Source organism: Equus quagga, chromosome 2 (genome assembly GCF_021613505.1).
Source record: "Equus quagga isolate Etosha38 chromosome 2, UCLA_HA_Equagga_1.0, whole genome shotgun sequence".
NCBI lineage: Eukaryota > Metazoa > Chordata > Mammalia > Perissodactyla > Equidae > Equus > Equus quagga.
In genome coordinates this window covers 95,380,903-95,404,189 of record NC_060268.1, presented here as the reverse complement: position 1 = coordinate 95,404,189, position 23,287 = coordinate 95,380,903, and the positions used below count along the sequence as shown (strand labels likewise).

At 47.9% G+C, this 23,287-nt stretch overlaps 1 protein-coding gene across 1 annotated transcript in view; it reads right to left on the bottom strand.

The window, feature by feature from the left end:
- ABHD17C (abhydrolase domain containing 17C, depalmitoylase) overlaps positions 1–23,287 on the bottom strand; it is a 49,341-nt gene that overhangs the window by 25,368 nt on the left and 686 nt on the right. The window contains exon 2 of the mRNA XM_046652784.1: positions 22,969–23,283. Coding sequence (XP_046508740.1) covers positions 22,969–23,283 — 315 coding nt within the window. The remainder of the gene's footprint in view (positions 1–22,968; positions 23,284–23,287) is intronic.

Genomic DNA, 23,287 nt, shown 5'->3' with positions numbered 1-23,287 from the left:
GGGGTCATCTGAGTGGAGGTCATGTGGATAGGGGTCATCTGAGTGGAGGTCATGTGGATGGGGGGTCATCTGAATGGGGGTCCTCTGAATGGAGGTCATGTGGATGGGGGTCATCTGGATGGAGGTCATGTGGATGGGGGTCATCTAAGTGGAGGTCATCTAGATGGAGGTCATGTGGATGGGGGTCATCTGAGTGGAGGTCACCTGGATGGGGGTCACCTGGACGTGTCTCCAGTCAGCTACTGGCTTCTCGTCCTCAGCTCAGGACGAGATTCATCTGTTCCAGAGTCCAGCAGAGGGTGGGCAGCCCCACACGCCCCAGCAGGAGGGACACAGCTCACGTCAGCTCTGAGGGTCCCCACAAGCGCCAGCCCCTGGGTGTATGACATTCTGCCCTAGGTTCACAGTGGAACCTCCTCCAAAATCACCTATTTACAACCTCTGCACTGTAGCTGGCAGAGGTGCACGGAGAACCAGTGGAGGTGCAGACCACCGGGGGCACCTGTGCAGGAGCATTGCAGGGTTGGGTGTGGGGTGTGTGTGTGTGTGTGTGCATGTGTGTGTGTGAGGCCTCCTGTCCTGCCACAGGCGCTCACGGCCCCTACCTCAGAGAGTCGTGGTTTGAGGACGGAGGAGAGAAAATACGGCTCGCGCCCCACCAACGCCAGCCCCTCATGTTCCCCCACCCCCTTTCCCTCTGCAGGGGTGCCACAAGCCACCAGGGTCAAACTTTCAAGCCGCTGCACTTTTTATTATTTAAACACACCTAGAGCATAATGCATAGAATACTTTCTAACACTGTATTTTAAAAACCATTTAAAACGAACTCTGATCGGTGGCCTGAGCACCACCAAGCGGACAGGCCTTGCTGGCGGGTAGACGCCCAGTTCACCCCACCTGTGGGATTACACAGACTCAGACTTCCAGCTCCTCAGTAGAAGCGATACCTTTGGTGGTGACTTCATGTGTCCCAAGATACCTTTGGTAACGTGGCTTTCTTTGAATTTCGCTTATATAGAGACAACGTGTTCATAACAATGCAAACAGCTGCTTTACCTAAAATTTCTCATCGAAAATTAATACAGTGTCTCTCAACAGCCATTTGGTGTGTACAGGCTGAGTGAGATCAACTCCGGACTGTCATTTTGGAATCCCCAGCGTGACTCATGGTGAATCCTCCTTGGATGTGGCAATTCAACAAGATACAACCAGCAGAGGCCCTGACAGCGTGATCCAGCCGGCTCCTTCACCATCAGACACCGAGTCAGCCTGGAAGGGCTGTCGGTGATGACAGAATCACGGGAAGGCTCGCCCGTGGAGCTCCCTCTCCCAGCGCGTGGCGCCCCTGGGGCCATGGGACGGGGCAGCTCACAATGAAAAATGCCCGTTTATGACACTGTTAATTAAAAAGACACCTCTGGCTTCTAGTTCAAAATGAGCACCCAAGCCCGTACATTCACTTCCCAACCAACCCAAATCTCATAGAAAAAGTATAAATGTTCAGAAAGGAATAAACCCACAACAGCAGGGAAAGTGGGAAGATGGGGCAAAATCAGAAGACAAGATTTCCACCCATTTCTAGGTGAGAGAAGCTGAACGGGAAGGTGTTGATGGATGAAATGGAGAGGAGACAGCCGTCCAGAACACACTACGAGAGGACTGTGGGGCAGGCAGGAGCCACTGAGTCACAGGATGGTTTCTGGCTCAAAATTCGCTTGCAACTAAAAATAGGTGAGTTATAGAAAGTCTGAACAGGGAACCCACAAATGGACTCCCCTCCCCAACAGGGAGTTGAAAGCCCTCTGGGGTTTCCAGTTGATGCTATCAAGTGAAACGGTCCTCAGTCAGCCCTCGGAGGCCTCCTTTCTCCCAAAGGCTGCCAGGCAACACACCCAGGCTGCCCTCCCTCTCGGGGGAGACCAAGGCAGGAGCAGACCTGTGTACACCACACGGAGGAAACCCAACCTTCCTTCTCCAGTGTAGACAGACAACCCAAAAGGAGGATGAGGACAGGTGACATTTACAGAGCATCCACTATGTCCCGGGCACAATTCTGCAAACTTTAAAGGTCCTGATTCATTGAACCCTCAACCCCCCTAGCAGGTAGCTACCATTATTACACAATGAAAATAGCAAAAGGGGGTCAGAAGACTGGATAACTAAGAAAAACCCCCATGTTTCTTAGCAGAAAGTCAGTAACACTCTCTAAAGTTGCTCCTGAGAATTGGGTGCTGGGAGTAAGGAGGAAAGAGGGGTGACTGTGGCTTTTCATCATAATCTCTTCCTTTTGATTTATTATTGTATGCAAATATTATTTGAGGAAAAACGTTAAATGCTGTCATTAAATTGTTATTCACTTGTCATGTCATTTTTGTTGTTGTCAGTGCCCTGGAGTGGATGCTGACTCCTAGTGACCCTGTGCTCAGGAGAGCGGAGCCCTGCCCAGTCTTTCTGTGCCATCCTCTCACCTTCCAGCGCTGTATCGGACAATGCTCTGCTGCTGTTGACAGGGTTTTCATGGCCCATTGTATCGGCAGTGGGTGGTCAAGTCTTTCTTCCTAGTCTGTCTTCGTCTGGAGGCTCCACTGAAACCTGTCCACCATGGGTGACCCTGTTGGTATTTGAAATCCTGGCAGCACAGCTTTCAGCATCACAGCAACACCCCACAATATGACAACCGACCGAAGAGGGGTGTGGTCCCCAACCAGGACACAAACCCAGGCCTTGGCGCTGAGGGCCTGAATCCCAACCACCAGACATCAGGGCTGCTCTCGCCTCATTTACTACTGAGGTTTCTCACCAGCACATCGGCACAACTTGATTCAGCCTAACGACATGCCTTACTGTTTTCATGGAGGCGCACTCTCCATGAGCACCCCAGTGTCACTCCATCTTTAAAAACACGAGGGGAGTGGCTCCTCCCTACATTTCACAGTCATACCTGTCCGAGGACACAGAACGCAGGCATTATTCAGACTGATTGGCAAAGTTATTCTATTCTTGCGTCTACCTCACTCTGTCCTTGACAAATCAATGATGTCGCCAGCTGAACAAGATGACGCCACCGTCCTGGACGGAGGCCGCGGCCCTCCGAGTCACCAGGTGCTCATTTGCAGTAATTACATGTAAGAATCTGATCTAAACATCGAGACTGAATATTAGTAAGGTCAGTGGCAAGGAGATATCGATGGGCAAAGCATGGGGCTTAACATTACAAGAAGAAATTTAATACAGATAAATAGTGAAAAAGACAAATTGAGGGAGGGTATTGAAAACAATCAAAAGCTTTACATGCGGCAAAATTCCAGTGGGGCTGTTGAGAACGCTCCCACAGGCAATGTTCAACTCCAGAACAAGCCGACTTTCCTAACCTAAGCTGCCTCCTGACAACCCGGGTGGACTTCCCCATCCTAGGATGGTGATGCGACCAGCTAGCTGTTCAGGCTGGGCCAGCAGCGTCCTTACTCAGCAGTCCTTGTGAAATCATCTGAATATATTTTTTTGCAACCACTTGGGAACTCTGCTCTACAGCATCTGAAGCTCCTCAGGAACCAAGACAAGGGGAGAAGGTGGGGCCTCCTACTTGGATTCAAACCTAATTGCTCTGCGAAAAAGGGGTCAGCTGCCAAATAATGATTTTAAAACCAGGGTTTAAATGCACTTTGCTCTCATTTTATCCAATGAGTGGAAAATGGAACAGGTGAAAGTGCTAAAATTCATAAGAAGCACAAGTCTCATATTACGGTTGAGGCAAAGATGAAAAGTATCTGATGTACCAAAATGTTGATTTTTTTTTTTTTTTTTGCCTCCATCAAATGCCCACCTGCCTCTGGGTGATAAGAGTGTCTGTTCAATTGTAAAGGGAAAAAAGGACACTTAATGAACATACATAAAAAGTAAGGAGTGAGTGTCATTTTAAAGACTATCTGAAAATTGAGGTACAATTAGGACATTTTTAAAAATTAGCTCTCAATGAATGAACATCTTCCTTATATAAGTCTATCATTCTGCTTGACCCAAAATTTTCAGAAATGCACATGCATGACAGCAGCAGGCTGCCTGTCCAGTCAGGTCACATTAAGTAGCAAGCCTGGGCCATGGGAGGGACAGTCCCATTGCACCTTCCTCTGGTCAAACCACACCTAAAGTGCTGAGGTCAACTCTAGGCCCATCTCAGAAATGGCACCAAACAAGAATGCGACCAGAGAGGAAGACCAGATGGTGAAGGATCCAGAAACACCTGGTACAGAGAGAACTGGGGATATTCAGCTTGCGAAAGAGATGAGGAAGCCAGAGAAGAACTGACTTTAATTCAGCCCGCGTTTACGGAGGCTCTCCCTGGTGTTCAAGTCTGTAGGGAATTCAGCTACAAACAAGATGCCACCTTTGCCCTCGTGGAGCTTACCTGATAGTGGTTTCCAGGATCTGACAGATGCTAAGAGGAAAGACAACCAGGAATTAGGACCAAGGAGACAAAAGTAAGAGACAGCTGAGCTTAACAGAAGAAAAACTGTTCTCCTTAGAAAGATGTGAATGTTGATAGCCAGATATTAATTCAGTTCTTCATTCAACAACATTTATTGAGACTGAATGGCTATCAATAATAATGGAATTATTGGCAAAGATAAATTCAGGATTTAGGCGTTTGGCTACCTGGGGATTGGAGAGAGCTGGCGGGGGTGGTGGGGAGTGAGAAGGGGACCAGGTGATTAGTGGTAAATTATTATCATTTCCCTAGCTTTTAACCTAGGGTAAAGGGTTGGGACACTTACCCCACTATTAAAATAAACACAAAAGCTAAACAAATTAATTAACAGCGAGTCATGAAAGTGTACCAAGAATGTAGGATTTTGATCAAATTTTGCACTTGATGCTAGAGGGTTTTTTTAAAAAAAGAATAAAGAAATTTTTGAATCAAGTACGACAGATTCAGTGAATAGATATCCTACACTTTCTAGATTACATACACTAGCCAAACTGTTCCTTCCTTTTCTCCTGCAATAAAATGGGGAAATGACTTAGGTGGCCAAATAAAACATTTTTAGAGATGATTTTAACAACCAAAAGCAGAAGTGGCCAAAAACCTCAGAATACTGGACCTACTGAAAACATGTGGCTTTAGGAAACCTCCATTGTGTTTAGGGACCCACTGGGCTACTTCAATCTTCATGTTCCTCTCAAGGACCATCTGACTGTATGTACTAATGGTTTGGTTTCCTTGGCAATGGAAGGACTAAAATCTTAAAATTCATTGATTTTAATGGACTTTACAGAACATAGCACAGTTACCTAGAGAAACGACCATGTCCCCTTAATATCTCTGGCTGTAATTCAAGAAGATCGAAGTTTAGTGGGGGTGGGAGGAAAGGGGAAGTTTTCAAGATGATTTTCCTTATTCAGGCTGTTTTACACCATCTATCCATTCTGCCAAGAAAGAAAGATGGTCTGGACGGCACTCTTCTCCTGCCAGAGCTTCTCATTTTAGGGCTAAGGAGACCTCTCCCTTCCAAGAAATTGTAACGGCCCTAGAGACTTGTAAGAACTCACAAAGCAGAAGTTCCCAACAAGGTCACAGGACTTATCGTATTTGCTGTCCCGTGGTCTCTGAGACAGAAGCATGTCAAGAGCCTAATCTGGGATTAGGTCAATGAACCCTTATTGCAAACCGCCAAGCGCCAGACTCTTGAGCAGCCGGTTATGATAAACATCCTATATTCATGGAGTGGGCGTGACTCCAAGAAGCCACCTGCAATGACAATTCAAGCTCCTGGAGGCTCAGAACCCCTTTCTTTAGTTATCCCTAAAGCTAGACACATTGCAGAGGCTCCGCAAACACATCAGATGGATTTTCAAGGATTTTCACTTCCCATCTAAAAAAAGAACTCCTGGGATTTGGTAGGAAAAATGAGCCCAACTTTAAATGTTCAGGAAGAAAACACTGTTCCAGATTACTGAAAATAGGTTATTGTGGCTCTGTAAATCAATTTCAGAAATGACAATAAACAGAGGAATGAGAAAATTCAATTGCACTAAAAGAAAGGTCAAATACAGAAAGACTATATTGCTGGACCATTTGTACGCAACTGCTTTATTGATAGACTGACAAAATCACTAGAAAGCAAACCACAAAATAACTACTAATGGCAACAAATTGAGAGAGGCCCCCAAAAATTTAAGTCAAAAGAAATACCCTGAAGCCTTGCACTCACTACTTAACAGCGACATGGGCTGATGTAAATCATACTCTCCAGACACTTCTTTCTACAAATGTATCAAGTGGGAATAACTCTGTATCACCTTTCTCACAGAACTATTCTCAGGAACAAAGAGAGGGAGTGTGTGAAAGTGCCCTGGAATTACGAAACCCTTTAGAAATGCAGTGGGTTGCTATCTTTCCAGTCTTTTAAGGGTATCTACTGTAAACTTTTTCACTTTTTTCCCTTTCTTTTCAGTGTTTTAAAATTCACTTTATCAAACCAACATATAAGCACTTTGCAAACACTGACTTATTTATTATTCATGACAAACACTACAATATACATACACCACCATTTCTCCATTTTAGACAAGAGGAAACTGAGGCACAGCGGAAACAGCACAGGCAGTCTGGCTGTGTCGTCCTTGCTCTTAACCTCTGCACCATGCAGCCGCCTAAAGTTATCACGGGTTCTGTTTACTTATCCTTAGCCATCCCCATCTTATCAGAATCCACAAGACAAGCGGCCAGGCGGTCAGAACACTCATTCCAAGTGTTGAAAGGAATCTGAGTGGCCACCTCACGAGAGAAGAAATGTTTCTTTTCTTCCTTTCAAATGATTTCCAAACGTTCAGGAGACATTTTGTCTTCAGAATAGTGTTAGACAAAAGCACGCAATTCCATGGGAGGAAGTTTCCCCAAGGGTACTCAAAGTCATCTTTTAAATGCAAATTGAAGATTTTTTTTTTTTGGACTGTAGAAGATCTGGCAACAATGAAAGATTGTACCAAACATCTAGCCCAGGACCTGACAAACTGTCAGGCGATTCGCTGAAGGGCAAACATTTCCAAAAATTTAATTTCTCCTCATGCTCAGATCCTGTAATTCTGAGAAAAGAACTTTAAGAATATTAAGTGACAATGTTAATCCAGAGCACTGGTGCCTGAACTTCTCAGCATGCATCCTTTTTCATAAAAACGAGAACATATACTCCTGATGTGTGTGAAGATATAGATTTATACATATTAGTTTTTAAACACTATATAAATCCTAAGGACGTTTAAACCAAAAAAATAAACACTGAAAAATAACTAAGGAGAGAAATCTAAGTTCTGGTATGTTTCCTGCACCACAGTGTACAATCTCAGCATCTTCCAATACGCTCACCCCATCTCCTTGAGAGACAACAGTGTCGGATTTCAGAAGATGAGCTCCAGGGTCAGACTGCCTGTGTCCAAATCCTGGCTCACCTTTTAACTCTGTGACCCTGGGCAAGTCATTCACCCTTCCTGGTCCTCAGTTTTCGAACCTCTAAAATGGGGATTAACAACGGTGACTGCCTCAAAGATGTGGTGATGATTAAAATTATGTCACGTGTGAAACCACAGAGACATTACATGACTATCCAGGCCACACAGCTGTGTAGCTCAATGGTTGGCTAGAAGCCATGCCTCCCAGCACCACACCAGTGATCTTTCTACTGCCCCCACTAATTCCAGATAAATGAAACACAACCCTGAAGTTCTCAACTTACTTATCTATTTTTGAAAAAAATGGCCAAGACTCCAGTGCATCTCCTCTGATAACTATTTGATGTTGAATCTATTTAATATCTCCCTTCAATCTATTCTCATTGCGATCCATACTCCAATAATGATACGACACCACAGTGCACCAAGGAAAGGTCGGGTCTGCAACAGGCTCACCACCATGCCTGAGTGCTGATACAGACAGGAAGAAGATACTGCTGGGAAATTAAACAGCTAAGATTTGTGCATTTCAACGAGGCAATTTTTTTCCTTAAAAAAAAAAAAGACCTACACAAAAGCAATAATAATAGAGTGGGGGCAGGTTTGGGTTGAGGTGTAGATGCTACAAAAATGGCAGAATGTTGATAACTGTTGAAGGTGGGTGATAGAAACATGGGTTTATTTTAATACTCTATTTACATTGTATCTAATAATAAAGTTAAAAAAAAAATAAACAACATGGCAAGGGAAAAAAATATGGCTGGTCTATAAGTCTCAAGGACCTGAGGCAATGGAGGCAACAGTCAGTAGAATTCCAGATACAACATTTGATTTGAATTCTGCATTCTTTTAATTGCCAACTGACACAAAGTATATGAATATTCCTCAATAACAATAACCACAACCACTTTTTGCTAGTCTTATAAAAACATCCGAGAATGAGACGGACTCTGGGTTCTACACCGATAGCAGATAGACGCGTATACACTTCTCCCCCATAAGCAACAAGAAGGACAAATGTTCCCCCATCTTCTCCAAGCTACACTTCTTAGAATGGCCACACAGTCAGGCGACTCTTAAGAAAACAGCTTTGCCTTCCAGAAGGAAGGCCAGGCATTTATTCGCAGGATCAGATGGCGGGCCGTGGGGAGGATCTCAGTTCCCCGGGTCCTTCTCACCTTCTCCCTCCCCTGGGCTGGGTTACACATTTGCACCCAGCCCTGGAGAGAGACCTCAGCAGGAAGCCAGGGCTACCAGAGGCCTCCATGCCCAGAGTCAGAGGGGATCAAGACCCAGAATCTTGAACCTGAAACAAAGAGCCCTCGATGTAGACACCCACTCTTAGTGACTCCACCCGTTCCTTCAGCCGCAGCTCCAGGGCCTTCTGTGCAAGGGGTGTCGTACTGGGCTCAGGGCAAGTCCAGACGAATCAGAGACGGCCGTCCTCAAGGAGATGGCAATCACGTGGGGAGTCAGATACAGTCAGAACCAACTGAAGACCACGTGGCAGATGGAGAAGAGACACACAGTCAGTTATGGGAGCGGAGGACGGCCACCTTGTTGGCAAGGCTCTGCAAGGAGATGGGGGCGGAGATTCTGAACAGCCAGTGACCGCCGGAGAAGGGCATTCCAGGTAAAGAGCACAGAAAAGCCAAGGCTTTTCTTTTTTTTTTGGTGTGGAAGATTGCCCCTGAGCTAACATCTGTGCCCATCTTCCTCTATGCCGCCAAAGCATAGCCTGATGAGTGCTGTGTAGGTCTGCGCCCAGGATGTGAACCCGTGAACCCCGGGCCACGGAAGCAGAGCACGTGAAGTTAACCATTATCCCACCAGGCTGGCCTCCATGTTTTTTCTTTCATAAATATCCAGAGTGTGGTCTTTTATTCTAAGTAGCACTTTCCAGAAAAGAGTTGCTGATGGAAAACTCCTAGTCGACGTAGATTCCAATTGTTTTGGGTGTGACTTAATTACCTTTGCAGTTCTTTAGTAAATGAGAAGATGAAAGGACAACTCAAAGATCATACAAGAATGGATTTTAGAAGGTTACAGATGCCTACAAAAAAGTTCCCAAGAAACTCCTGTCCCATTTTCAGTTCAGAGAGGAAATAGAGAAACAGTCAGGTGGGAGGAATTAGGGAAATTAAAACTGTAATCTTCACCACACTTAATCCTGCAAAAGCAATCACATTAGAGAAATGCTGGACCCCCCAGAGTCAGTACCAGAGTTTGAGCAAACAGCCCAGTGGAAGCAAGGAGGTGTGAGGAACGGGGGGACCCCTGGAGAACAGCCGCGCTCGGCCCCTCTTGGGAATCGCACCGGCTGCTGGGGGGCTACAGCAAGCACGGGGCAAGGCACTGCTCTCCCGGGGCCTCAAAAGAGAGCTCAGGGAAAATCAGCGGTCACTCTCCAGGCACAGAAAGTGACCATACGGCCACGACCCAAGCAGGTGGCACACACATGCCGAGGCCAGGAGGCTCTCCCCCAGGGAGAGACGTCATTCCCGGAGCGTCTGATCCTCCCACACCAGGTTCCTGCAGAGGCCTGGGGGAAACGTGGATCAAATGCCCAGGAACCAGGGGAATGGACTGAACAGAGCTATTAAGGGCAACTCTGGCAAGGGTGCGGGCAGAGGCAGAGCAACCCCAGGGTCAAATGCCAATTCCCCCACGTTCATTTTTGGTTTAACCACTTTCCTCCTTTGACGGGAAAATTCCCAAATCTGCCTCTGGCCCAGACCCCGATCCTGAGGTCCACACTCACATCCTATCGCTTGCTCAACATCTCCACTTAGATGTCTGACGGGCATCTCAAACTCACCATCCCAATCCAGCACTGGACCCCCGCTCCCCGCCCCAGCCGAGAGCCGCCCACAGCCCTCCCCCAGCTCAGTTACCAGCAACGCTAGGTTTCCTGTCGCTCCAGTGGAAGCATCCTTGACACTCGCCTTCCTCTGGCCATCAACAAACTCTGTTGCTTCGACCTTTAAAAAACATCCAAAATCTGAGCTGCTCACCACCTCTGCTGCCAGCTCTCTGATCCGAGACACATCATCTGCCTCCTAAAACACCGGACGTGAATCCCAACTGGCTTCTTCCTTCTTCCCCTGCACACTGGCCCCTCCAACTTATCATTAACACAACAGCCAGGGGGATCCTTTTGAAACCTACGTCAAATCAAGTCACTTCTCTATCCAAAGCCCTCGGAAGGCTCTGATTTCACAGAAAAGCCAGCAGCCCTCCAATGAATGCTCTGTGGTCCTGTGTGAACACCCACCCACCCCAACCCGTTCCTCTCCGTCCTCATCTCCTATCATTCTCCCCTCCACTGCACCTCATTCGCCCTGTTCCAGTCACTCTGGCATCCTTGACGTTCCATCCGCTGGGGCCAGATTCATTCTCCAGATGAAGCAGATTCTAAGCATGTTTTTAAAACTGCCATCCACACCTCCACTCATCACGTTGCCCTCTTCTGCTTTTCTCCTTTTTCTATAGCATTTATCATAATCGAATCAACTCTTGTTTACAAAATTATTAGGATTAGTTTTTCATTGCTATCTGCCCACTCCTGAATGGCAGCTCATAGGAGCAGAGATTTTTGTCTGTTTTATTCTGGAACAATGCCTGGCCCACAGCAGGCCCTGAATACACCTGTTAAATAAGCAGATCCAACAGGATGGGAGGGTGAGCAAGAAGCAGTATTTCATAATCCAAAATTCTGGAGTGGAGCATTCCAGGAGATCACAAGGTGTGAGGTGTGGCCACAGATAAGGGCTGTGGAGCAGGAGAGAGAATCATGACAAGGGGGAGTCCAGGAACTGTGAAACAGGCTTGCTGAGCAGGGGATCAACATTCTCGAATATTCAAGCTGCACGGGATGAGAACAGAAGGTGGGATGGTAAAGAACACTGATCCAGATGCAGAAATCTCTGAGGAGCATGCAGCTGAATCCTGGAGGCCAAGAGCTACCAACAGCTTACCGAAAAAAAATATCTGCTTATAATATATTTATATTTACAATAATTTTGTAAAATTAGATTTATATTTACTTCCTATATATAACATATATAAGAATCTAAATGGATGAAAGGACCACGAGTCGCACGACGGGCATCAATGCTCCAGGAAAAGCAGAATCCCACCAATTATAAGAAGGAAGCACCATCACACAACCATGAGTCACTATGGGGTACCCCAATGGCCTCCTAAAGCACTCTCAAGTCCCAATGTTCCTCAGACGTCCCACCCCCACACCAGGCCTGCTGGTTTACGGTTTAATCTGGGTCTGCTCCAGATCCACTCTGTCAGTCTCTGAGGATCGGGTCCAGAATCTATTTTTAACAACACGCTCCCCCCCGACCCCAGTAATTCTTACAGTTAAGTCTGTGAACTCTGTCATCACCATCTCATTCACTTATTCACCCAACACACATTCAACGAGTGCCCGTCACATGCCATCATCTGCTGTTCCAGGCGCTGGGGACGAAGCAGGGAACAAAGCCAACTGGGGAGATTTAAGCAGCACCGGGTCCTGGACAGATGGCATGAGAAGAACGTGAGGCAGGGAGATCAGGCTGCCACAGAGACGCAGGTATGAGTTATCAAAGGCCTAGCTTAAGGAAAGGAGATGGACAAGCAAAATGCAAAGAAAGAATAATAGAAACTAGTGGCTGACCAGATGGAGAGGAAGGCACCAAAAGGGGTTGTAGCCTGAACATGTGTAAATGGAGGGTGACATGTGGTCAGAGTGATTCGGAGGAGTGGCAGGACTGCCCGCTGCGCCCCCAGGCAGCCAGAACCCCAGGACTGCAAACTCCCTCTGACCTCAGGGATGGAGACAGACTCTGGGAAACCCTCTGCAGTTATGACACGGGCTCAACACCAGGTTGACACAGGGGAAGCCATATTGTAGAAAAGAAACCATATTGTAACATTGAATGACTTCTGATTAACTAACCCAGACATCCTCTGTAGATTTTGTGGCCCCTCCCAGCTGCTTTAAATGATAACTTTGTTCCTTTGAGTTCCTTAGGAATGTGATGACCCCGGGCAGAGTCTATGCTGATAGCCATCAACAATTACAACTGAAAGATCAGGGTATAGGGCGTTGCTCCATTCTCTGACACATGTCCAATAAAATAAAGGACTATCAGCAAGAGGGACCTGATGTCTGCCCCACCCAGAAACCAGCTCCCTATATAACCATCCTGTGGCCTTTGTTCTAGAAGGTGGTTCTTTCAGACATGAGTTGGCCATCTTCCCCCTTGCTAGCAAGCTGTGATAAAACCCTTTCTCTCCTACCACCTTGCCTCCTGACTACTGGCATGTCTTGGGGTGGGCAGATGACTCTTCTTGGGAGGTAACAGTTAAATGACAGCCCAAACTATGTTAATCCTTCTACTGTAATTATATTTTACATTATATAATTACATTCTACTGTAATTCTATTTTAGCTTAGTATGTTCTTTATCTTTCTAGTGTTTTCTTGAAGTTTTTAGTAGGAAAAACTAATTTATCCCAATTAAATATGACTCCCAAGTTCATTTAAGAAAATTATTTTATCCAACCTAGTTACAGAATATAAAACGTGTTTAGAAGTGATTAACACGTCAACGGTCCTTTCCTAATACGTATATTCAAATCAAAATGGTATGAATGTTACAAGTCACAAGGACAACAGCGATCGTTAAACCACACAGCAACCAAACAGAAATCTGAAATAACCTTGGGTTTTTATGACATTAAGGATGAATCAAACTATTTCAGTTAAACCAGAGAAGAGGAGCAGATTTTGCCACCCCAAAATATGCCTCTTTGGCATACTGGTTATTTTAGGCTGTTTTTTTTTTTTTTTTTTAAATAACAGACACAAGAGAAGCTCTAAAAACTGAGTAGAAGTTATCCTTTTGTAAGGAACATTTCCATTTATAAGGAAATCTCCACTGGTAAGGGTGTCTCCCTCTCTGTACCTGGAAGAGGAGGATGCTGATAAATGAAACTCTTATCCACAGAGAAGGCAACGACTCTATCTGCATAACAACCCTACCGTTGTTTACCGTGCTTTTCCTGGTCACCTCCCATAACTGACTCCCCACCCAAACGTCTTAAGATGGTACTTAAGGCGATGGCTTCAGCCATTCTGGTGAGTTACTCAGTTTCACAGGAGGTTATACATGTTATTAAACTTTTATTTCTCTCCTGTTTGTCATGTATCATCTTAATTATTAGACCAGCCAACGAACCTAAAAGGGAAGAAGGAAAAATGCTTCCGCCCCTATACCAGCATACAAAAAGTCCTGTTCTGGTATCACGGACCTTTGCAGGCAATATAATCACGACACACGGCTTGGGACACTAAAGACAGTGTGGGATAAGCTGGAACTCTTATTTGATTACCAACCATAATAACAAAAGTGTTAGCCAGCAGAGTAATAATTAACATCCAGAAACTCACTCTTTCTGGAGATATTCTGAATACAGGCTTGCTTCACATTTTTTCCCCCAACGTAACTGCCCAGATTTCATTTTTATCCATTTAAAAATAGGAACCTGAAGGAACAAACTAATAATCAGTCCTGGAGGTTGCCAGGCCTCCTTTTGCAAGTGCAAATTTAAGCAGTGCTCAGTTAACAAGTAATCCGGAGGGAGGCCAGACTCTGTTCAGTGATTCAGCAAGTCATTGAGATGCAACAGTGAACCATTAGTCTGGGCGCTGCATCTGAATGACCTGGACTTCCTGGAAACAGGTTTCCAGTTTCACCACAGTGCCACGGCCCTTGAACACTCAAGTAAATCAATAACATGGAAGTTATCAATGAGCTCCACGACGCAGAGCCCTGAAAACTCAAAGGGAATTGGAGGTACAAGGCATCATGGGAGCATTCCTATTCTAAAAGGAAGTGTGCGACTCAGGTTCGGCGACCTTTAGGAAAAGAGGAGAATTATCCGCTGAAGGTCATCCCATCAGAAAAGAGCAACCGGATGTCCTGAGCGGTAGAAAGAGACGGGGTCGCCTCCTCATCCTCTCCATTCCCCACTCGGTGCCCCAGTCTCCGGTTGCTGCCTGAACGCAGGTCCGGCTGAGCCTGGAAACAGCGCCGTGGAGGTTTACAAAGTAATTGCCAGGTATTGGATTACAGGTAAAGTTTCCTCTCCTTTCAGGATCTCCTTTGGGGATATAAACACCTTGGGAGATGAAGTGCTATCGGATTTAAAATACTAAAAGCCACCGCTCCCCAAACTAAAACAGGATACACAGAGCCCTCAGGGCCAGGGAAGCACTTTCAAAGAGCCTTTTCCCCCTTCGCTGCAAATAAAACCAAAACATCCTCACTGTGCCTCTCCGTCCACACCCACCGAGCCAGGCTCCCCTGGGTACTACTATTTACTCTGCAGAGTGGGGAAGGAAGCAATTTCTTTAACACGCCTTCTGATCTAAAGCATCTGTTTTCTGGCATGATCTAAGCATTTGGTTATTATAGCTCTAATAATTTTATTAGTAATCCAAAACAGCAATAACATCCTATTTGTCGCGCTCTTACTCTGTGGAAGGCATTGTACCAGAGCACCTGAGAGGCAGTGGTTGCTATGATTATCATTGGTCCCATTATTATTGTAACTGAGGTTCAGAAAGGCCAGGAAACTTGCCTGAGGTGAAGCAGTTAATAAGTGGCACAGGCAGGACCTAAACTCCATCTGTCTGACTCCAGAATCTCTGCCCTTGGCCATGAAGAACATCAGAGAAAGCTAAGACTGACAGGAACATTCCTCTCCAGCTTACCCTTGAGAAAAGCTTGCCTGGGTGACTCTGATATCAGAGCCAGGAATCAGTTACGGCTGCAAATCATCTAAATGAAGAGCTCAATCATTAAATCATTTCAAGCTGGCGATCTCTAACCCGAGTCACACAGAAGGCCGCTGGCAGCCTGGAGCGCTGGCCCTCTTCTCCCGCCTCCGTCACCCAACGTTCGCCCTTTCTCCTCCCCGCCAGGGGCTGTTCAGAAGTGCGTCCACCCCACAAACCACTTTCTACAGCTGGCCCCACTGTCCTGGGCTGGAAGGTGCATCCGCTGTGGGGAGGAGAAAGGGGACGCCACAGGAAGAGGGGAGCATTTTTCTAGAGCCTCTCATTTCCAGGCTGAAATGGGAGCCCAGACGCTGGTCACAAAAAGGCAGTGACATCATTGCTCCACTGACCTGGTTTATGGAATTAATTATGGTCTATTCTTCAAGGCCTCTGCTCTCTCGTCAGAGAGAACTGTCACACACAAGGGGCCAGGTGGAGTGGAGACCGTCCCACGCAACCCCTACACCTAGAAGGAGGCCCAGAAGTGCCCCGGAGTGGATGTGGCAGGGCGAGCTCGTCCTGGCCGAGCCCCCTTCTCGGGACTGCCATGGCCCCCAGCCCCAAGGAGGTCGCCGTGTTTATTATACTGCCTTAGCCTAACCCGGGTACATACCAGGTATCTGTGGGCCCGAGGGAGGCCAGCTCCTGGCAGCCTGGCCAGGGGTGGGCACAGGTTCTGCTGCGGGGAGAGGTGATGCGCAAAGACCAGGAACAACAGGAGAGGCTCGTTGTAGAGAGAGTGAGCGATGGAACAGGCAAGCAGAGGGAACGGGGCGGGAGACCAGGCCAGCCCAGGCAGAGGAAGTGGGGGGTAGGGCCACGGGCCTCCACGGCTCCTGAGTCCCCACTTCCAGCTCCCGTGGGACTCAGGAATCCCGCACGCGTGAACGTGGCTGTCCTTTGAACAAAGGACCCAGCATTTGGTCCATGCTAGTGGTTCCTGGCACCAAGGTCTTTGGCTAAAAACATCTATGTAAGTGTAGAAAAGAACCATCTCTAACATTCTCTTTTCTTCAACTCTTAACCAATTAAAGTGTGGCCAATCTTTCACCGTACACTGACTTCTGGATGTTTCTAGGCCAGTGCTTCTCAACCATGGCTGCCCACACACACACACACACACACACACTTGTACATATATGCATACAGACGCACATATATTTGAATATATGCACAGGTACAAGTGTAAACACACTTGTACCCATGCACCTAGACACACATGCATGCACACATATGTGTCTAGATACACACCCACACCATTTTATAAAACCCATCTGGAAATGCTGACGTGCAGCCATGGTTGAGATCCACTCTAGAGACTGAAACCACCGAGTTTCCCAGTGTGGTCGAGAAAAGCAAATTCAAGCACATTCGATGCTCCCCTGAAAATCATGAACCAGCCTCCCAGAAGGCACATCGGAAGCCCCGCCTTTTGATGCAGGGGAGAGCGAAGCCCCACAGGGTGGGGGGGGGGGTGCTGGGGGGCCTGGTTCAAGGAGACCTGATGGACCAGAGGAAGTGCTGCAATTAGAACCCGTCTCCCTAGTTCAAAAGGCTCTGTGTTTGTCCAACTTTCGTAAATTAAATCTTCTAGACGAAGCAGGAAGCCTATCATTTAAAGCAATCCTGAAAAAAAAAAAGGCATTCTGATATCTGAGTACTGCAGCCCTCAGTGTCATCGGTGTTGAGACTCTGGATTCCTAAAGTGGAGCAGGTTTACAGCCTCTACACCAGAGAGAGCAAAGTCCAACAGAGAAGGGAACTCTGCTACAAGGCGAACACAGCAACTCCTACAGCCAGATCCTGGGGGCTTCTGCGGGTCATCACCCCTGACTGGAGTGGAGGCGGGACTGAATGTGGGCAGCAGTGAGGAGCAAGAGCAGTGACGGAAGGCGGGGAGTGCGTGACCTTAGGGGTCACTTCGAGTGACTGCAGGACAGTACAATGTAAGCGACTTCTCCGGGAAGCGACAAAGGCTTCTTCCACCAACATGCCATTATGCAGGAGAGTTTTAAGACTGAGCCTCCAGGGGCCAGCCCAGTGGGGCAGTGGTTAAGTGCACACGTTCTGCTTTGGTGGCCGGGGGTTCGCCAGTTCAGATCCCACGTGTGGACACGGCACCGCCTGGCAAGCCATGCTGTGGTAGGCGTCCCACATATAAAGTAGAGGAGGATGGGCATGGATGTTAGCTCAGGGCCGGTCTTCCTCAGCAAAAAGAGGACAATTGGGAGCAGATGTTAGCTCAGGACTAATCTTCCTCCAAAAAAAAAAAAAAGACTGAGCCTCCAAGATGGCCCTAAATACAAACAAATACACTCAGAAGAGAAGCACATCATGGAGTTATCGCTGCTAACACAGAGACGTGAATGAGCTTGTCAGGTCTTCTGCAACTGGACCGCCAGAGCAAAGCGAGGCCCCTCCAAGCAGACCCACGGGTAAGTCCGCGTGTGGGATGGGGCGCGAGCTCAGAGCCCCAGCTAGAGAGCAAATCTACACGAGGGCACCGTGAGGCGACCTGAAGATGCGAGCTCGGCACAGGAGCATTTGAGGGAGAGGGGACCTGTAAAACACACTTCACCCCCTTCAGTTTCAACAAGTCCGTTCTTAAGAGTTAATTCTTCCTGATGGGATATTCTCATAGTGGCTGCCTTGAACCCCAAGCAGATATTCTATCTCCTTTCTAGAAATATCCCTGTGCTCTCACCTTATGTCAAACCTTATTCACAACACCTTCTGTTTCTCTCCTCCCTGGTCAGCCCAACTCAGGCAGAAATCCTGAGCACTCTTCCTTAACGGCATCGTAGTAGTCTGAGAAAAGTGAGAACAACGAGGTCGGGGCATTAACTTCAACACGCCCAGGGAAGCAACTGCTTTGCTGCTCCCGGGAGAAATCCATCCTGCGCCTCACAACGGTAAACACCTCTCTCAACCAGCAGAAGGTGCTTTTCGAGGGCCCCCCTCCCTGCGGGTGTCCACCACAGCCTCCCCGCCTGGTGGCTTTCCTGATTGTGCATCCTGTGATTCACAGGTGCACAAGTTACAACACAGCAACATGTGGCTCCACACTCACAGTGTCTCTAAGATCCATTCCATCCTTTCACAACAAAAAGAAACGGTTTGGGAATCACGACACTCAGAGGGAACCTATTGTAGCGTCTGGTACAAGCACAGCATGGATACATGTGTGTTTAACGGTTAACGGTTTGTTGGTCAAATGAATAAACTAGTGAATGAAATACTGTCTTTGTAGTTGCCTTTGCATCCAGGCACCAAAAGTCTCTATTTATCTTCCTCTCTCTGCATTTGCTTCTCTGATTGGGTCAGTGTTTCCTTGTCCATGTTACTGAACGCCTCTCTCCTCCACCATCCCTGCAGCAAATACAAGGATCAGACAACTGCCGCGGCTGGCATTGGTGAACACTCACAAATTGAATCACAAATGCCCTACTCGCCCATTTTTCTAGATTAAAACGTTTCAGCAAAAATACTCTCCACCCATCTCATGCCTCATTCGCTGGGTTATTTGGCTTGTTTGGGTTTACACTTTCACATCAGCTTGATTCACCGCCTCCTGAATCACAGGTCTCGTTTCTGCACAGTCCGTAGCTGCTCGTGTCGAGAAGCCCCTCCGAGGGATGTGTGTGGAGGAGACTTCATCCACCTGCTCCCACCGAGCCACAGGCAGCCCTTCCTGCACAGATTAATCACTTCCCCGGCTCAGGTTGCAACACCACCCTCCAGTAGGGCCACCTGATTCTCAGTGTCCTTTCCACAAACACTTCCAAGAGATTCCAGCGTGTGCCCTCAACTGCTGGTATTCACAACACACTCACGATGTACGTCAGTGACACAAAATGTAAGGCCAGTCCCAACCTTTGAGCTCTCCATTATGCTCAGGATCTCTGCTGTCTCTTCTCTCTGTTCCCACACCAGCTACTGGGGGACTGAGTATTTGTGTCCCTCTCCCCAAAAAATTCATATAAAGAAACCTAACCCCCAAGGTGATGTTATTAGGAAGTTGATTAGGTCTTGAGGGTGGAGCCCCTATGAATGGGATTAGTCTCCTGATAAATCAGCCCAAGAAAGCTCCCTCGCGCCTTCTGCCACGTGAGGACAGGACAAGAAGTTGACAGTCCGCAACCAGGAAGAGGGTTCTCCCCAGACCCGAACCATGCCGGCATCTGATCTCAGACTTCCAGCCTCCAGAATTGTCAGCAGTAAGTTCCTGTTTCTAGGCACCCAGTGTGTGGTACTTTGTTAGAGCAGCTGAAACCGACTAAGACCCTAACTTACTTCTTCCACCATGAGTCCACACTCTTTCCGGCTCCTTCAAATCCTAGCTCTCTTCTCACCTTTTCCAGTAATTTTTCAAATGCTTAAAATAGTCATTTCTTGGCCAAATAGCAATGACCACCTTCGTTGCCTTCAAATTTACTTCCTCTTGAAACACTTATTCTGGATAATATGCCCGCCTTACTGCCCATCATTTATGCAAATACTTGGGAGCATTTATGAAGTCCTCATGAAGGACTGGGCAGCTCACCACAGCACGGCCAGGAGCTGGCACAGACAGGTCATGGATAAAAAATGAAGAGAAACACAAAGGAAAGGTAAGTGTTACTGTTTTGTTCAATACAGACACTTCAGTGCTGCAGACACATGCATATAGTGGACACAAGGTGAATCAGACCTCAAGCGGATACATCGTAACCCCTTTTCTGTCTATAGTTGTACCCATGGATGTACACTCTGGAGATAAAGTAAGATGGAAGGTTTGTAAGAATCTAACTTAGGAAAAGTTGAGTTTATCCCATTTATTTATGGGGCACCCATATATGCAATCCATTAATCAAGCATATAATGAGTGTCTATTATTTTAAGGCACTTTGCCGGTTGTTGGGAATACAGAAGGTGTGGAGTCCTTGCCTTTGAGGAACTTTCACTTTAATGGGAATACAGTTAACTAACAGGAGGCATCGACACAGGGTGACAAGCGCAGGTAAAGGGGCTGAGTGCCAGGTGCACAGGCATGTGAGGGTCTCCGAATCCAGGCAGGATCAAGTGTTCCTGGCAGCAGAAAAAGGCGTATACGCAAGGCCAGACGTGAGCACAAGGAGGGGGGACGAGCCTTGGGCCCAGTCTGGGCCAGGTATCGTGGGGACGCACACACTAACACACCCTACAGTCCTCCTGGGGGCACCCTGAGCTGAGACAGAGCTGCCCCAGGACAGGGCAGGCTCCCCAGTCACTGTCCTGAACAGCGTGGTTAACCAGGAGGTCAGAAACAGACCGCTCCCCAAAGAGGACATGGGGCCGGGAGGTGGAGGGGGGATCTGACCCAGCCACAGAAGGGATGGGCACGCGCCATGGAAAGACTGCTGCCGGGACCGCGACCTGCACGGGGCTGGAAATGGGCAGAGAACAGGGCCCATTCCAGGCAGAGGAGACCAAAAGACCAGAGAACAGCGAGGAGACTGATGCGCTTCAGAATCAGGGAACTCCCGTGTAATTAGAATAAGTCACACACACACACACACACACCCCTCTTGAGAAACCTGACAAATAGGGCTAGACGGCATAGGGGAGCGAATCCTGAGCCAGCAGTAGAGAGACCGAGATCCTCCACTGTGAGGTTATCTTCCCCAGGCCTCTGGCAGGTGAGGTGGGCGCCAAGAGCACTGTCCAGATAGGAGTTGGGAAATATACGTGGTGGTTCACAACTGGCATTCTTTTTCTTTTTTTTATATTATATGAAGTAAAACAGAACATGTTCTGCTGTGTGCATTGCCCAGAGAAAACAACAATGTTTTATGAAATGTTTGCTTCAGATATATAGACACAGACGCATATGTGAGCTTAATCAGGATGTAAGATGCTTCTTACTATGGGGTCACAATCAAAAAAGTTTGAGAAAGCACAGGACAAGAGGATTTGTAAGGTTTCTTCCAATTCTAAGATTCTCATTTAACCTTTAAATTCTAACCCATTTTACAGGCGTGTAAACCCATCTAGGTATGAGTTCTGGCATAAAATTAAATAAACCATGGGCAAAATTTAGACATACCATCAGATCATTCAAAATGGAATTGAATTGTTTATCCAAACCAGTGACCTTAAACTGTGACAAAAGTCTCCAGGAAACCACTATGCTCACACATGTTGTAACAGACACACCTGCACATTCAGGGCAGAGGGTTTCCCCCGTTCTGAAAGGTTTTAACAGACACCCACACCGAGGACCAGGCTTCCACAGAAATCTCAGGACAAAACCTGATACTCAAGGTAAGATTTTCAAAGTTTCATTACAAAAAGATCTAATGCCAACCCTTATTTTTCACACCTTTACCCACAGTAAATGCTAGCCATCTATTGCTTGTGTGACACACACTTCTGAAACCCTTTAGTGGGACAGGTAGCTTCTAACTACTTGTGTACTCTGACTCAACGTATTCACATGACACATTCTCACCCACCTAAACGCCTTTCGAAAAGCTATATAATGCAAATGAAGTCCTTCAGGAGAACAGGAATAAGCAACATATCTTAAGTCCTAAGTCCTTCCTTGTTGGACAACTCGTTTTCCCAGAAAGGCGAGGAGTTAATTTATGAGCCTGTGTATTAACAGGAAAGGAGACGAAAATCATGAACGTCGGGGATCCGCATGAGCCGAGCAAACACATTTCAGAAAAAAATTATGTAAGTGTCCACAGCCATAATAGTGTCAATTACACTTATTCTGGGGGCCGTTTCACCTGAAGCGATGCGAGGTCATTACAGGCATGATCTCAGGTGTTTTCACCACCACTGCTATGAAGTGAGTCAGAAATACCAAAACTGGAGCACAAACAGGTGACGTGACTTGCCCAGACTTTTGTCTGAGTTGAGAAGAAAACTCAAGTTTCCTGTTTGCTTGTCTTCCCAGGTTTAGCCCGGAAACCATGCCCTCACAATTTGTGCCTTGCACGTTAAAGTCTGCCCCAATCCTTCTGTAAATGCTAATTCAAGGTCAAGAGAGTCCTCAAACCCCATAACCTAAGATTCGAACACATCCTGGGGTGGTGCTGAGGCCTCGCGGAAGGTGCCAGGCCAGCAGGCACCACTTAACCTCCCGGCCACACAGTGCCAGCTACTCTGCCCACCAGGAGGCCAACTTCGCACCGTGCGCCCGGCCAGCCGCCTCCACGGTGGCCAGGACACTGCCCCGCCGAGCACTTTACAACCAGAAAGTCCTTTAGAGGTCACCCAGTGTCGCCCCTGATTTTACAAGGAAAGAAACCGCTCTGGAGCCTCCTGCCGCCTTCCCCAAGGTCACTTCGGCCCGAAGACCTTCAGTCTCTGGCTGTCAGCTCGCACAGAGTAAACGCGAGCCGAGTTGTTTCTGCCCGTGCTGAAGCACCCCCACGCTGCCACGTGCGGAGACCAGAGCCACAAAAGACCCAGCCGGTGGACCGGGGACCCCAGGCATGCCGAGGCAGGCAAACCCCCCGAGTCTGAGCTCTCCAGGAACCTGAGGGCCGGCAGGGGTTTTGGAGGGGGTGGGAGAAGGCCAGGGGAAAGCGAATCCTCAGCGGCTGGCCCATAGCCCCCGAGGAGGGACCCCTCTCCCCGCAGGCCCCGAGGGGATCCCCGCCCCGCCCCCGCAGCTGGAGGCCGGGCCTGGCGACCCCCGGCCGGCTCACCGGGTGCGCAGCGCCTGCCACGCGGCGTCGATGTCGGCGTAGAGGTTCTTCTCGGAGGGCCTGCCCGAGCTGACGCCGTAGCCCGAGTAGTCGTAGGAAAAGATGTTGCAGTTGATGCGCGAGCCGAGCCCGATGTAGAAGCTGCACATCTGGCCCAGGTCCACGGCGTTGCCGTGCGAGAAGAGCAGCGTGTAGCGGCTGGAGGGCGCGCAGCGCACGAACATGCAGCCCAGCCGGTTGTCCCGGGCGGTGCGCGAGAAGAAGACCTCGACGGCGTCCAGCTCGCGCTGCGAGTACTGCCAGTCGGCGCGCTCGCTCA